The 14,013-nt window shown below is 43.7% G+C and overlaps 1 protein-coding gene across 1 annotated transcript in view; it reads right to left on the bottom strand.

Annotated features, from left to right (window-relative positions):
• Window positions 1-14,013, bottom strand: part of Pik3ap1 (phosphoinositide-3-kinase adaptor protein 1) — a 112,547-nt gene that overhangs the window by 33,161 nt on the left and 65,373 nt on the right. The window contains exon 9 of the mRNA XM_051199741.1: window positions 1,670-1,765. Coding sequence (XP_051055698.1) covers window positions 1,670-1,765 — 96 coding nt within the window. The remainder of the gene's footprint in view (window positions 1-1,669; window positions 1,766-14,013) is intronic.

The raw sequence follows: 14,013 nt of genomic DNA, 5'->3' as shown, positions 1-14,013 counted from the left end.
TACCATAATCTGGCCAGTATAGATGTTCTTGATGCCCTTAAATGATACACGGCTCCCCTGCATCCCCAGGGTGCCCAGCACATTTTTACTTGCATAAACTAAACTTCCCTTACAAAAGGAGAACTCACTCCAGGTGTGTGTCTACCTCCTCTGCAGGGATGGATAGAGTCTTGCTCATCCCTCCACAACAGGGATTTGCATGCTTAAGGCTTGATGAAGGGCTGCTGGGAAATGATCATTTCAACCTAGCATCACACAAGACCGAGATGACAGGAGGCTGTCATCCGGCTCCTAACCTTTCATATGAACTACAATCAGTGGTTGAAGGAGGCACCCTGAGCCAAGCTCACAAGTCAAGGAAGGCTTGAATTAGTGTTCCTTCACTCGGTTTACTGTTTCTAGGACCTTGGAAATGCTCCCTCTCTGTACCTCTCCTATCTCTGGCTGAATAAAAACAGCAGTACCTAACTTATACAGCTCCAAGAAGCATGCAATGGGTGTCAAGCATGAAGCCCTAGGCCTGCTGCCCTGCTGAAGACAGTTGGGCAAGCCCGAGGCCAGCTAACGAAGCTGGTCAGGAAAGCCTTCTTGGTGCCAGTGCTAGATAAAGAACTCACCAAGTAGCTGATCCTCAAAACTCCCTCCTCCGGGAAAGAGAGTGGTAGAACGGGAGTCGGCAAACACATTTTAAGGATCCAGATAAAAAGTGTGTCAGCCTCTGCAGGCCAACAGTCCACTGCAACGGCTCATGCCTGTACTAGGAGCGTGCAAGCAGCTGTAGATAATAGCAAATGAATGGGCATGGTGAATTCTGATCAAACTTCATTGGCAGGAACGGGCAGGTGCTTACAGTGTCCAAACCACCTGACCCCTGAGCCTCATGCCCTCAGCACTCTGCTTCTACAGCTACTTGGCTGACAGACCCGCCATAATCATAAATGACTGGGCAGAGAGAAGCTATCACTCACACAGTGTAGCCCCGGACACCTCTGAAAGCACCTATAATAACAACAGCATCGAAGATTAGAGACCTTTGTCAACTGCTGCTTCTGCGTCTGGTCTTAGATGAAGCTTATTTTGACTGCAATTTGCTCGATTCTCACTACAACCCGCCTGCTGGGCGCATCAGGCAAAAGGGTCTCATCGCTGTTCTGACCACATCCGTTTTACAGCTGAGGAGAATACCTTGCCTGAGGCCTTCCAGGTGACTGAAGAGGGAAAGGAACACAGACAGGGATCACACTTAACCACTGCCACACTACCTCTGCTTGGCAAAAAGGGTACACACCCATCCTTCACTAGAAAGCCAAGGCTCCTGTGGGATTGCATCTCATTTTTTTTCTTTGGGTTCCCCCCAATATCCAGAACAGGGCTTTCTGCCCACCGTAGGTGATTGATTATTCATTTCCTATCAAATGAAAGCATGCATGTCGTTTAGATGAAGTCTTTTTAGAAGCAGCTGGTTTAGTGTAATGAATGGCTCCAGTCTCAGGAACCTCGGGCCTGTCTCTAATGGGCTGATGGGAGAGATGGGGATGGATGTGGAAGGAAGCCAGAGAGCCTTTGGTCATCACATGTCCCTTGACACTGCCACTTCACATGGAATCGGGCAACACCTTCTACTTGCTTCCTTTCAGTTTCTGCTTTCCTGCTCACAGAGGCAACTCACCTTCTAGGAACTTGCGGATCATTGAATCCTTAGTGGGCCGAGAGAAACTTTCTCCGGAGCTGGGGTTACCTGCACTGGCCTGAAGCATTTCAACGTCTGGAAGGAAAATGAGACGGAGTTAACGCGCTTTTCTTCCACATGGGCAAAGAGACTCGCAGATGGATTTGGAAAGCTACCCAAGGTTTGCCCTTCCTCCCTTCCCTTCTTCCTCCTTCCCTCCCTACTTCCCTTCCCCCCATCCACCTGTCCATCTGTCCATCCTTCCTTCCTCCCACCAATCTAGTTAAGTGTTGAGCATTAAGGAAAGCGATAACAACACCCAAGCCTTTCCTTGCATCACAGGCCTCCAAAGGCACAGACATGCTCATCTGCGTTTGAAAGACTAGGTTTAATTTCAAAAAATACACACTGCAGTATTGCTTATTACAGAAAAACAAAACAAAACAAAAACAAAAACCAGAGAACAAGACAAATTATGGTGTGTTCAAATAACAAGATTTTAACAGCAGTTAAAAAAAAAAAAATGTCCTAGAGTCACTTCTACCAAAAAAGTTCTAGCTCAAAAACATAGCAGGTGATGACGTTAGATGCAGGAGATTACAGTGTAATGACAGCTACACAGACCCTGAAGACCTATAGCGCAGTGCTGCAGACTGCATATAAACTAATGAACATACAGTTAACACGTCAGTGCCGGGCACGCAGTTGGGTTCCTGACAGTGGCTACCCTCTAAGGAAGGGGTGAAGATGAACGGGCTCCGGAGAGCAAACAGAGGACTGTACCCAGGATCACAACACTTCATTTTTTAAACCTTCATACGTATTATTGAAGATTTTGATATACAAATAAATAAATAAATAAAACAAAACAACAAAAAAACCCATCAGAACTGTAAGCCCAGCAGAGCTCTGTGAGTTCAGGTCAGCCTGATCTATGTAATGACTTCCAGGACAGCCAGAGCTGGGTAGAGAGACCCTGTCTCAAACAAACGAAGAATCTGAATCTTCAAAATGACAATTTAGATAATTAATATGCTACCTTTAGGAGGCAATGTAAAATTTTATTTTTATATTTACACAAATATATATGAATTTTGTACACACACACACCCTGCTGCAAGGCGATATAAGTAATTAAAACTCAGCGGTTTCCTGATGATATGGAGATAAGCAGTGGAGAAATTATCCCACTGATCCCCTTGTTAGACTTTAAGGACATCTTTCACCTATTCAAAATAAATAAATGAGCCGGGTGGTAATGGTGCACACCTTTAATCTCAGCACCCTGGGGGCAGAAGCAGGAAGATCTCTATGAATTTGAAGCCAGCGTGATCTACAAAGTAAGTTCTAGGACAAGGTCTAAAGCTCCATAGAGAAACCCTGTCTCAAAAATAAATAAATAAATAAGTGCCACGACACTGTTTTTTTAATGTATTGTTTTTATAACCCCAGTCCAATCATGAAAACAGTAGCACATCCAAATTGAGAGTTTACAAGTAACAGGTCCTCTTCAAGAGTACAGGGACTAAGAAAGTCTGAGGACCGTCCCAAACTGGAGGAACAATCTGTCCCTCCAAAGAGCTGCTGGGGCCATGAAACAGAAGAGGGTCAATGGCGGAAAACCCAGTGCTCCTCACTAAGCTGAGTGAGTGCTCAGGACTGAGTGAGTGAGTGCTCACCGATAATCTGGGTGCTCACTGCTGAGCTGAGTGAGTGCTCACCGATAAGCTAGAATACCAACTCCAAAATAACATTCTTTCTGAGGAGAGGAATGACTGAGCAAAGGAGTGACTTCAGCAGAAAAGCAGTAAGAGGCCACATTCTGTCCCTGTGCCATCAAGATAAGCTCCTTCAGAGGACTTGCAGAGCAGGCTTATGTGGATAGAATCATGGGGGTGGGGCTAAACTGGCTACCCACGAAAATCCAATTTGCTTTACTTTCTAGTCATATTTTCACTAATCCCTAAGAGTCTGACTTCAGAAGCAGGAAACCCAGGCTTTGCCAACTGCCAGCCTTCATGGGCTTCCCTGACAGAGACGAGCACACAGAAGGTTGAGTATGAGATCACAATGCACATCCTGTCTTATTTCTTCTGCTCCAGAACTCCAGCAGGACAGGGCAGAAGCTACTCTGGGGAAAAGCACATCTCTCATCAAATCTCCACAAGTACAGCTTCCAGGGTCCCCACAAAAGACATGCCAGAGTTACTTCTCCTTGAGAGACTAAGAACTGGTAGTCAGTATGTATGGCTCCTCCCATATCCAGATATGTGACCAATCAGAGGTCATTCTCATCCTAAGTAATGTTGCCTAGAAACACAGTTGACATTTGGCTCTTATCAGGTTACCAGGGTAACAAAGCTAGGAAGTCAAACAAAGGTCAAATTCTTATGCAGAAAAGGAAATGAGAAGTGTTTTTATTAACTTTGGCCACCATTATCCTGGGCCCACTCATTTCAATCCATTCAGCCTCTCTTTTCTTGTCTGTAAAATGATGATGGTAACGGTACAGCTCTTGAGGGTTTATCGTGAGTGTCACCCAAGAAACCTGCCAAGAGCCTGGCATTGTGCCTAGCTTGTATAAATGCTTTCTGATTACTATTTTCGTTATTAAATCCTATACCCAGGCTAGAGTACTAAGCAAAGAACAATTCAAAATAGAAGGCTCGATTTACTTGTTAAGAAATTCTGTGTTTGAGATGTAGCTCTCTAGCAGACAGCTCGCCTAGCATGTATAAAACTGTGGGTTTGGTCCTCAGCACCACAAAAATAATTTTCATGCATTAAGGATTGAACTTAGGAAAAAATTTAATTGACACATTACTTTATATATCTTTATGGGATATACAGTGATAATTTGGTTTTTTGCAATTTATCTTGGTTATGAGCCTTAGCCTTTAACAGCAGAGCCATTTCTCCAGCCTATTTTTGTTAGGTTTTTTTAAAAAAAGATTTATTTATATTATTATTACTATTACTACTATGCTACTACTACTACTACTATGTGTGGGCATGCGTGTGTGTGCCACGTGGGTGGGCGCCACGGAGGCCAGAAGAGGGCATCGGATCTCCTGGAGTTGGAGTTATAGTTGGTTGTGAGCTGCTTGACATGAGTGCTAAGTATAGAACTCAGGGCCTCTGGAAGAACAGCAAGCACTCTTAACAGCTGAGCCATCTTGCCTCTTATATGGTTGTTGTTGTTTTAGGGTTTCATGTAGCCTGGCCTTACCACAAAGCAGACTACAGCTTTGAACTTCTGGTCCTTCTGCCGCCATCTCCCAAGTGCTGGAGTTACACCACTCTCCTCACACAATAATTTGATATATGTACATAGTAACATTACAGTGCAAACCAAGTTAATTAGCAATTCCGTTTTTTAGTTACCATTTCTTTGTCTTGAGAATCTTTTAACTTCTTTTAGTTCTTTATAAAAGATAAGATAGTTTTTTATATAAAATGTAAACATCTTACTGACCAGAACAGCAGAATTTGTGCCCCCGTAACTGTATTTTAGTGCCCATTTGTTGCTTGTTTATTTCATTTCTTATGTCCTTCATTCCCAACCATGTGGACACAAGGACAAGACTCTATCTTATGGGTAAATGTGACTCTCTACTGTTTACAAGTACCATGCTTTCTTTATCCACTCAGGCAGCAATGGGCATCTCAGCCAGTTCTAGACCTTGATAACTGTCAACAGAGCTGCAATAAAAATGTGACATCTCCTCAACACTCTGACTTGTTTTCCACTGGAGATGTCTACCCAGAAGTGTGACTGCTGGACCACGTTTAGTTGTTTGTTTGTTTTCTTCCACACTCCTTTCCACAATGTGTGTCCTAACAGTCTGAATCCGAGATTCCCCTCCTCTGAATCCTTGCTAACATTTTTTGGTGATATCTTTTTTTTTTTTAAGTCACGGCCACTCTAATGGGTGAAATGGTACTTCACTGTGGTTTTGGTTTGCATTCCCTGGTGAGTCATAGTAAGCATTTTCATATATTTGCTGGAAATTTGCATATTTTTAAAAAGAGAAGTCTATATAGATAATTTCTGATCAGTTTGAGGTCATTTTTCCTGCTGAGTGATTTGAATTCCTCATGTGTTTTGGGCACTAATTTTTTGTTTTGATACAGGGTCTCTTCACATACCCCTGGCTGCCCTGGAACTCCCTATGTAGACCAGGCTGGCCCTGAACTCACAGAGATCCACCTGCCTCTGCCTCCCAAATGCTGGGATTAGATTTTATTTTTATTTATGTGTGTCTTGGGGAGTGCACATGTGTGCAGGTACCAGGGATGCCCCTGCACTCCCCCAGAGCTGGAAACCACAGAAGGTTGTGAGCCACCTGTGAGTGTTAGGAACCAAACTCAGGTCCCCTGAAGGAGCACAAGGACCCTTACCCACTGAGCATCACTGAGCATCTCTCCTGCCCCTGGACACTAACTTTCATCAGACAAATATCCACTCTGTTCTGCAGGTTTCCTCTTCAGTCTTGATTTCCCTCACGGCACATAAACTCCTCAGTTTGATATCATTCCATCTGCCTATTCTTTCCTCTTTGTTTTTCTTTTGAGATTCTGGGAATTGAACCTAGGGCCTCCATTTCAGTCAAGAACTCTACTACTGAGTTATTTCCTACCCCTATTTTTGTCTTTTTTTAAGAGTAAGTTTATTTTAATTCATGTCTTCTACCTTATAAATGAGTTTGGGAATGTGTTTATCACAATATTTGCATTTTCATCCATGATCTCAAACATATAATATCTGAATTTTCATTCATGATATCAAACATACAATGTTTGAATTTTCATCCATGATCTAAAACATCTCAAAACATTATGTTTTAAATTTCCTTGTTTTAAGTTTCCATGTTTACATTTCCTTATAGCATGAGTAAGATCTAAATTATCAAATGCCAGTGCTTACTACAGGGTCATGTGTGGAATCTGATCCTTACCATACATAGGATCATGTATGGAAATCTGACTTGGCTTGCCAGGCATTTTCTTTACTAAGGCTCAGAACACCCAAATGTCTTTCTTCCCTGTCCTTCCAGAGACTAGGGACCATTTCACATGCGCGCTCCAGAACCCCTTTCATATTATTAGTGGACTGGGTAATGCCCACTAGGTGGCGCTCTAAAGCCCACACTGGCCCCACCCTGTACTTCTATGATCATAGAGATGTCCTTAGGAAAAAAAGGCTGAAGCCAGGGGGACAAGATGAAGGAAGCATACAGACTCAGGAGAAGGCAGTAAGGCACTGTCAAGGGCAAGAACCAGACAAATAGTCCACATTGTGAGGACAAAGCTGGTTCGGAGAAGGGCAGCAGCTGAAAGCCACCAAGCAGCAGAGCTCAGCAGACTGGCTGCTAGGCACCAAGACAGGCTGGCATTGTGGAATGGCTTCTGGTATCTTAGGACATATTTAAATCCTGCCTCTGACTCTTACTAGGCTCTATATCCTTGGGCAGGTAGCTTGAAATCTGTAAGCTTCAGTGTCCCACATGCAAAGTGGGAACAAATCCCAGGGCTTACCTCATAGGATGTCTGTGTGAGATGATTAAGATGATGTTTATGAATGCATAGAAACAGTGCAAGACACCAGACTCCTAGTTATCATTATTACTCTGAGGCTCTTGAGACAAACTACCACTAACAGCTTACCCTTCAGTTCTGTGGTTCAGAAGTCGAAGTGGGTCCTGCTGGCCAAAATCAAGGTTTTATGGGGGCCACGTTCCCTTCTGGAAGCTCTAAAGTAGGATTTGTTTGCTTTCCCTCCCCAGGATCCAGGGTTACCTACATGCCTTGGCACTAGGCCCCTCCCTTTATCTTCAAAGCTAGCAATGCCAGGCAAAAAGCTTGGCAGAATGAAGCCCTTTTCACCATGCCATTCATCTCTTCTGTCCTCTGGTCCCTTCTTTTACTCTTAAGGATACCTGTAGTTATAATAAAGTCACACAAAGAAGCCAGGTTACTATCCTTATCGGAAGGGTAGCTGGCTAGCAAGTTTAATTCTGCCTATAACTGTTGGGGAATGTTATTTTAAGATGTGTTAATTTGTTTATGCTGTGGAACATTTGTTTTAATGGTGCAAAGATGTGTTGCATTTGTTTATGTTTATGTTTAACTCTGTGAAGCTGTGATTCTTCGCCTATCTAAAACACCTGATGCTCTAATAAAGAGCTCAATGGCCAATAGCAAGGCAGGAGAAAGGTGGGGCTGGCAGGCAGAGAGAATAAATAGGAGGAATCTAGGAAGGGAAGAAATAGCAAGAGAGATGAAGGAGTGAGAAAAAGAAGGGGCCAGCTACCCAGCGAGACAACCAGCAACAGAGTAAGAAAGAAAGAAAAAAGTTATTCAGAAACAGAGAAAGGTAAAAGGCCAGAGGCAGAGGAAAAGCTGGCTAGAAACAAGCCAAGTGAAGACCAGGAATTTATAAGCAATAATAAGCCTCGGTGTGCTTTATTTGGGAGCTGGGTAGTGGGTCCCCCAAAAGAGTGACAACCAACAACATATAACCCCATTTGCCCCCTGCACCAACCCTCAGCACGTGAATGAGGATCTGCTACACACTGAGAACATCACTCTGCTTCCAGGGTCGCTGTGATTCCCTTCCCATGTTCTGCTGGTGAGGGGACTAGGATTGTGGTGCACTGGAGGAAGTCTGTTGTGCTTACACAGACTGGGCAACCTTGTCTCATGCGGACATTGGGCTTTGTGGCACCTCTGGATGTGTGTACCCCTTAAAAGGAGTTTCTGTCCTTTTACATCCTGAACAAGGTGGTTCTCCTAAGGCTTAAATGAACATGTAAATCTTTGAATTTTACAGTGAACAACAGATGTGTACATAGGCCCCCATACCCTATTCTGTATTCTTGGTAGACATCATTAATCTTAGCATTCTCTTTGAGCATTCTCTCAAATCTTTCTCATCACAACACTCAAGCACTGGACTGTGACCTGTTGGGAGACCCTGCTGGTCAGAGGTTGCAGTCTACCATGGCCTGGCAGCTCTCTCTAAGCTTGGCAACATGGAGGACTCCCTCCCCCTGACAGGGGCTTCCTGCTTCCTATCCTGACCTGTCTCTAGGCCTGGATGCCTGACTTATATCCAATGTGACCCTTGACACAGTTCCCTGCAGAAGCTTCCCCCTGCTCCCATATGGAAATCAGACATCATGTCAGGAGCTTTGCTATAGGACCCAGCTAACCCATATGGAGACGTATGAGGGGAGCATACTGTTTAATTAAGCAAATTAAGTGATGCTCCAGGCACTGTGCCCGGCCGGCCTTTATATCTCTGCTCACTGTGGGATAAAGCTGAGCTGTAGCCCTGAAACAGTCTCCCAGAAGGCTATTTCCATTGTACCACAGGCAGGACAAGGTCTCACTTGCTCTTGTGAGCTGGTGGCCAACAGATCAGGGGGAAGGAAGGGACCTGCAGCTTGTGCAGCTTCTGGACCTCGTAGAGTTTGTGAGAACACCCCATATCATGTAGCAACGTTTATGCCCGGCTGTCCTGATGTGAGGACCAGCAGTCTCCTTTCTCTCCTTTGCTTTACTTTCAGTATGCGCCTTAGCAAGGGTCTGGATAAGGTTTGCAGACAACTGAAGCCTCTCAGCCAGGGCAACTCTCTAGCATTGGCTGAAGGTCTTCTTACCCTCTTTCCAGACTCCAACAGCCTGACCAGGCATGGGCAATAACCTTCCTCTCTCTCTCCCTCATGAAAAACCTGGTAATATAGCAACCAGTTAAACATTTCTAGGATGGTCTCTACTCTCTTAAATCTTCAGACAGGCTTGTGTTAGGACCCATGTTGCCTACCTGGCTTGTGAAAAAGAAATGCAGGAAGACTATCTTTTGTCCCTCTCCTTCTTCATTGTGATAGCCAACATCAGACAATGTCTAGAAAAAAAAATCTCAAAATCCCAGGATGCCTCTTTACAAGAAAAAGGACAAGAGACAAGAGGAAGGCTCACATGAGGAAGCCCCATTAGAAAGGAAAGGATAACAGGAAAGGAAGGAAGACTCTGAGGAAGAGGACCCTGAGGGTCACCCTGTGGCTGACTCAGCCACCCTGGAAGAGGCAATCGACGTAGTTAGGCAGAAATTACTCCCCAAGCCACAACACCCCTCCTCCCTTTACTCCCTTCCCCCTTCCGAGCCTTCATTGGCCCCAGATGACAAAGACCCAATGCGCACATCCCCTGAAGTGGGAGGGTGGTTTCTGATCATTCAGTGGGCTATGGATGTTTGTCATCGTTTAGGGGGTTGGTTACAAATTGTTCTGGTCATGGTCAGGGAGAAAGCTAAACAAGGGAGATTAGATTCAAGAATCTCTGAAGGGAAGAGGGGAATATAATGCAGAAATGATGAGGTGAAAGGGTGGATTGCTGAGTCTACTTTTGAACAACCAGTAGTCTCAAATATTTTACATTGGTATAGATTTTTGTATATTGATAGAAATTTAAGGTTATTTTTGTAATACTGTATACATGTTCCTATTCTTGCTTAAGGTATTTTACCTATACAGCTCACTTAAAAAAATATAAAGTTCTAGTCTTTGAAAGCTATTTAGGATAATAAATAAATACAAGTTAATAGTTATCTATAACAATCAAACTTAAAGGTATGTTTTCATACCTATTAAGTATGTTTTCAAGGACATATAGAGATATATTTTAGATAGATAGGTGATCTTCAAACACTTCAAAGATATACAGAATATGGTATTTGAAATGTTTTAATAACATAAGGATTTTCATGATATAGAGACATGTCTGCTCCTAGAAACACCAATCTGCTTCAAAAAAGGATGATGGGCACTGAAGAAATTCCACATGGAGCTTGCTTTCTTTGTGGCAAGAAACTGCTCTTGCCTCAACTGCTGAGAGCATATTGTACAAACTGGACAAGCAAGGCACAAAGGAATAAGTCTGTCGAACTTTGCCAAGGCAAGGTGGGGAAGTCCTTCAAAATTCCTTCTTCACAGAAAAGTCTGTCGGCTAATCTAGGCCTGTATGGCAAAGGTGGATACCTTAACATTGCCGGGGAGACTTGGGTGACTGTCCAGGCAGACAGACACCTCTATCATTTCCATAGTCTGAGAAGATATTTGCTCTGCACTTCCTGTTTACTCAGGTAAAGACAGTTATAGTCACAGTTTTCCTTAATAACAATAAAAAGTAAATAGGTACAAAACTTTGGACTCCCCAAGGTAAGATAGATAATAGAGTATTTTCTCTGAATTTGCCAAATACTAATGGATTGGATATTGTGAATATATTTCTTACTTGATAATTGTTCTTTTTTTTTTTTTTTAATTTTTCAAGACAGAGTTCCTCTGTGTAGCTTTGTAGACCACACTGGCCTCAAACTCACAGAGATCTGCCTGCCTCTGCCTTCTGAGTGCTGGAATTAAAGGCATGTACCACCACTCCCCAGTTTGATAATTGTTCTTATTGTATATAGTTTTTGCTGTGTTAGAGTTGAAACCTTTTTTATTTAGACAAAAAGGGGAATATATTATGGAATACTCTTTTTGTATACTGTGAAGATCTATCTTTGCTAAGGAGCATTCTGCTTGGTTTAATAAAGAGCTGAATGTCTCATAGCTAGGCAGGAGGTTAGGTGAGACTTCCAGACAGAGAGAGAAGAAAAGGAGATGAATCTAGGTACGGGAGAGACACCAGGAAACAGGAGGTATAAGATGGGAGAGAGGTAAAAAGCCACAAGGCAACCCATGCATTAATAAAAATGGGTTAATTTAAGTTATAAGAGCTAGTGGACAAGCCTAAGCTATAAGCCAAGCTTTCATAAGTAATAAGTCCCTGTGTCATGATTTGGGGGCTGTTGGAACAGAGAGAAAGACTAGCTACAGATTACAACTTAAATTCCCCAACAGCCTCATAAAGCACCTTGAATACATCTTCAAAATGTGCCCTTCTTGTGCCTCCCTAATCCATACTCCCACTATAAAACAATTAGGCACCAATCCCAGAGTCCTTAAAGCCTATAGAAGATCAGTATCGCCTATATTCAGTCTTTCGGTAAACAAAAATATCCATCACTATTGACACCTGGACACTATTGACACATTTCACCTGGACTATACAGCGTAAGCTGGTAAAAACTCAAAGAAACTAATTAACTACATGCTCTCCACCTTCACTATTATGGGGACTCCTCTCCAGATTAAAACTGCTAATGGACCAGCCTTTATGTGCCACCAATTTAAAAAATTCTGTGAGACTTGGAAAATAGCCCACCGTACTAGCATTCCCCACAATCCTCAGGGCCAACCCATCATTGAAAAGACACACCAAACTCTCAAAAAACTATTAATCAAAAAAACACAAGGCTCCCTGACACCAAATATCCAACTAAATCTGGCACTATTCACACTCAGTGTGCTAAATATTTATGCTAACCTGGACCAACACCTCCCCCCAACCCATTGTCTGTCACAGGCCATCGCATATTCCACCCATCCTGGTACTATGGAAGAATCCACTTGACCAGTGTTGAAAGGGGCCCGAACCCTTGTTAACAGTTGGAGGTGGATTTGTTTGTGTCTTCCCACAGGATCAACTCTGCCCTGTTTAAATACTGGTCCACAATGTCGGACACAACCACTCTAGTCAGAAAGAGGGAACACCTGTCACTCATGGAGAAAAAGAAAAACAATGATGCAGACACCCAGTGACATGAAGTCAGATCACCTGGGATGGGATCCATGCCCAACAAAGCTGCCCTACCCTTTGTCTCCTTTTCTGCGACCCTCATTGCTGTCTTTACCCTGATGAATACCATGCTTCAGCTACCTCCACCCTCCCTAATACTATGTTCTAGAGGGGTTATGTCAGGGAAACATATGGGGGGAATCAGATAGCAGGAACAGGGGATTGCCCACTAGAAGGATGCCAAAGCCCATAGTGTTCCTGGTATACCCAAATGCCAGCACCAGTACTCCAGATGACTTTGTCTGTCTGCTTCCCTTTCCGACAGGCAGACACATCATGTCTTAAGGATGTAGATACTTAATGGAGGATGCCACTGCTACGCTTGCCGGCAGAAGGGACATTTTGATCAGCATGAGGGAAAATCCATTTTTCCAATAAATAATGATGGTGAGGGCATTACCGCCCACATTCATGTAGTACACATTTCGGACCCTGGGCAAAACCGCTGGCGTAAAGGGTGATAAGCAAATACTATCAATGTGGCCTCTCCTCCTCTAGATATCCTGTTGCTTACCTTCACATCTCTCAAGCTTGTACTTGCTTTAACACATGAGGACATTATTCCACAGGAAAAACAAACGGGCGGAACAAATAACATCAACAGTGTCCTGGTGTCAATACGTTCAATATGTTGCTGTTTCCTCCCACTCATCACACCTCCAAATGCCTCTCACTGCCTCTTTGTGCCTCTAGTGCCCACCCCTTGCTCTCTGTAGTGTCTACAAATACCCCTGTAATACCCCAACCACGAGAGGTGACGCCCATGACATTCCCTTCAGCGATTCAGTGACAAACTCACTGAGACCAAATGTCTACCCTACCCCTTTGCCTCTTTCCTAAGTTCACACCAAAGTTCAGACCACTGATGTGCTGTCAATCAATCAAACTGTTACTGGCTTAACCTGTATACCACCTCCCTTCTTCCTTTGGTGTAAGGGAAAGATAAACCCCCTGCATAGACGCTTCCCTGCCAGGATTTTGCACCTGTTGTGACTATCCCACAGGTCTATCTGGAAGAGGAGGAGGATAAGGCACTGCTGTTACAAACCAGACAAAGACAAGAGATATTCCTCCCTTTGCTGGGGCTTACAATTGCCATCTCCCGGATGCATCATCTGGCTGGAGAATTTAGAGACAAGCTTGATTAGGCCACAGCATCCACGACTGACAGTCTTGAATCCCTCCAGCAGGAGACAAACTCTTGCCGGGGTCAAAACAGAAGAGCACTAGACCTAATTAATAACTGCTGCACATGGTACTGCTTGGTACTGGGGACAGGATGTTGCTTTTATGTTAACAAATCAAATGTTGTCGAAACTAATGCTAATACCCCCCCCCAAAAAAAAAAAAAACTTCACAAAGACCTGCTTTCAAGATTTCAGCCTGTTGAGCAACTTAACTGTTTCAATAACCCCTTGTTTTCCTGGCCCCTACCCTTTGTATCCTCCGATTACGCTGCATTTTATTTTGATGCTTGCCCCCTGCCTTATTCAGTTCTTATGGCGACCATTGCTAAAATTGCTTTCCCCCTGCTGCCCATATGGTATTCAGACATCATGTTAGGAGCTTTGCTATAGGACCCTGCTGCCATCCATATT

The sequence above is a fragment of the Phodopus roborovskii genome, unplaced genomic scaffold (assembly GCF_943737965.1).
Source record: "Phodopus roborovskii unplaced genomic scaffold, PHOROB, whole genome shotgun sequence".
Lineage (NCBI taxonomy): Eukaryota > Metazoa > Chordata > Mammalia > Rodentia > Cricetidae > Phodopus > Phodopus roborovskii.
The sequence above is the reverse complement of the archived record's forward strand: the minus strand, read 5'-3'. Positions and strand labels throughout refer to the sequence as shown.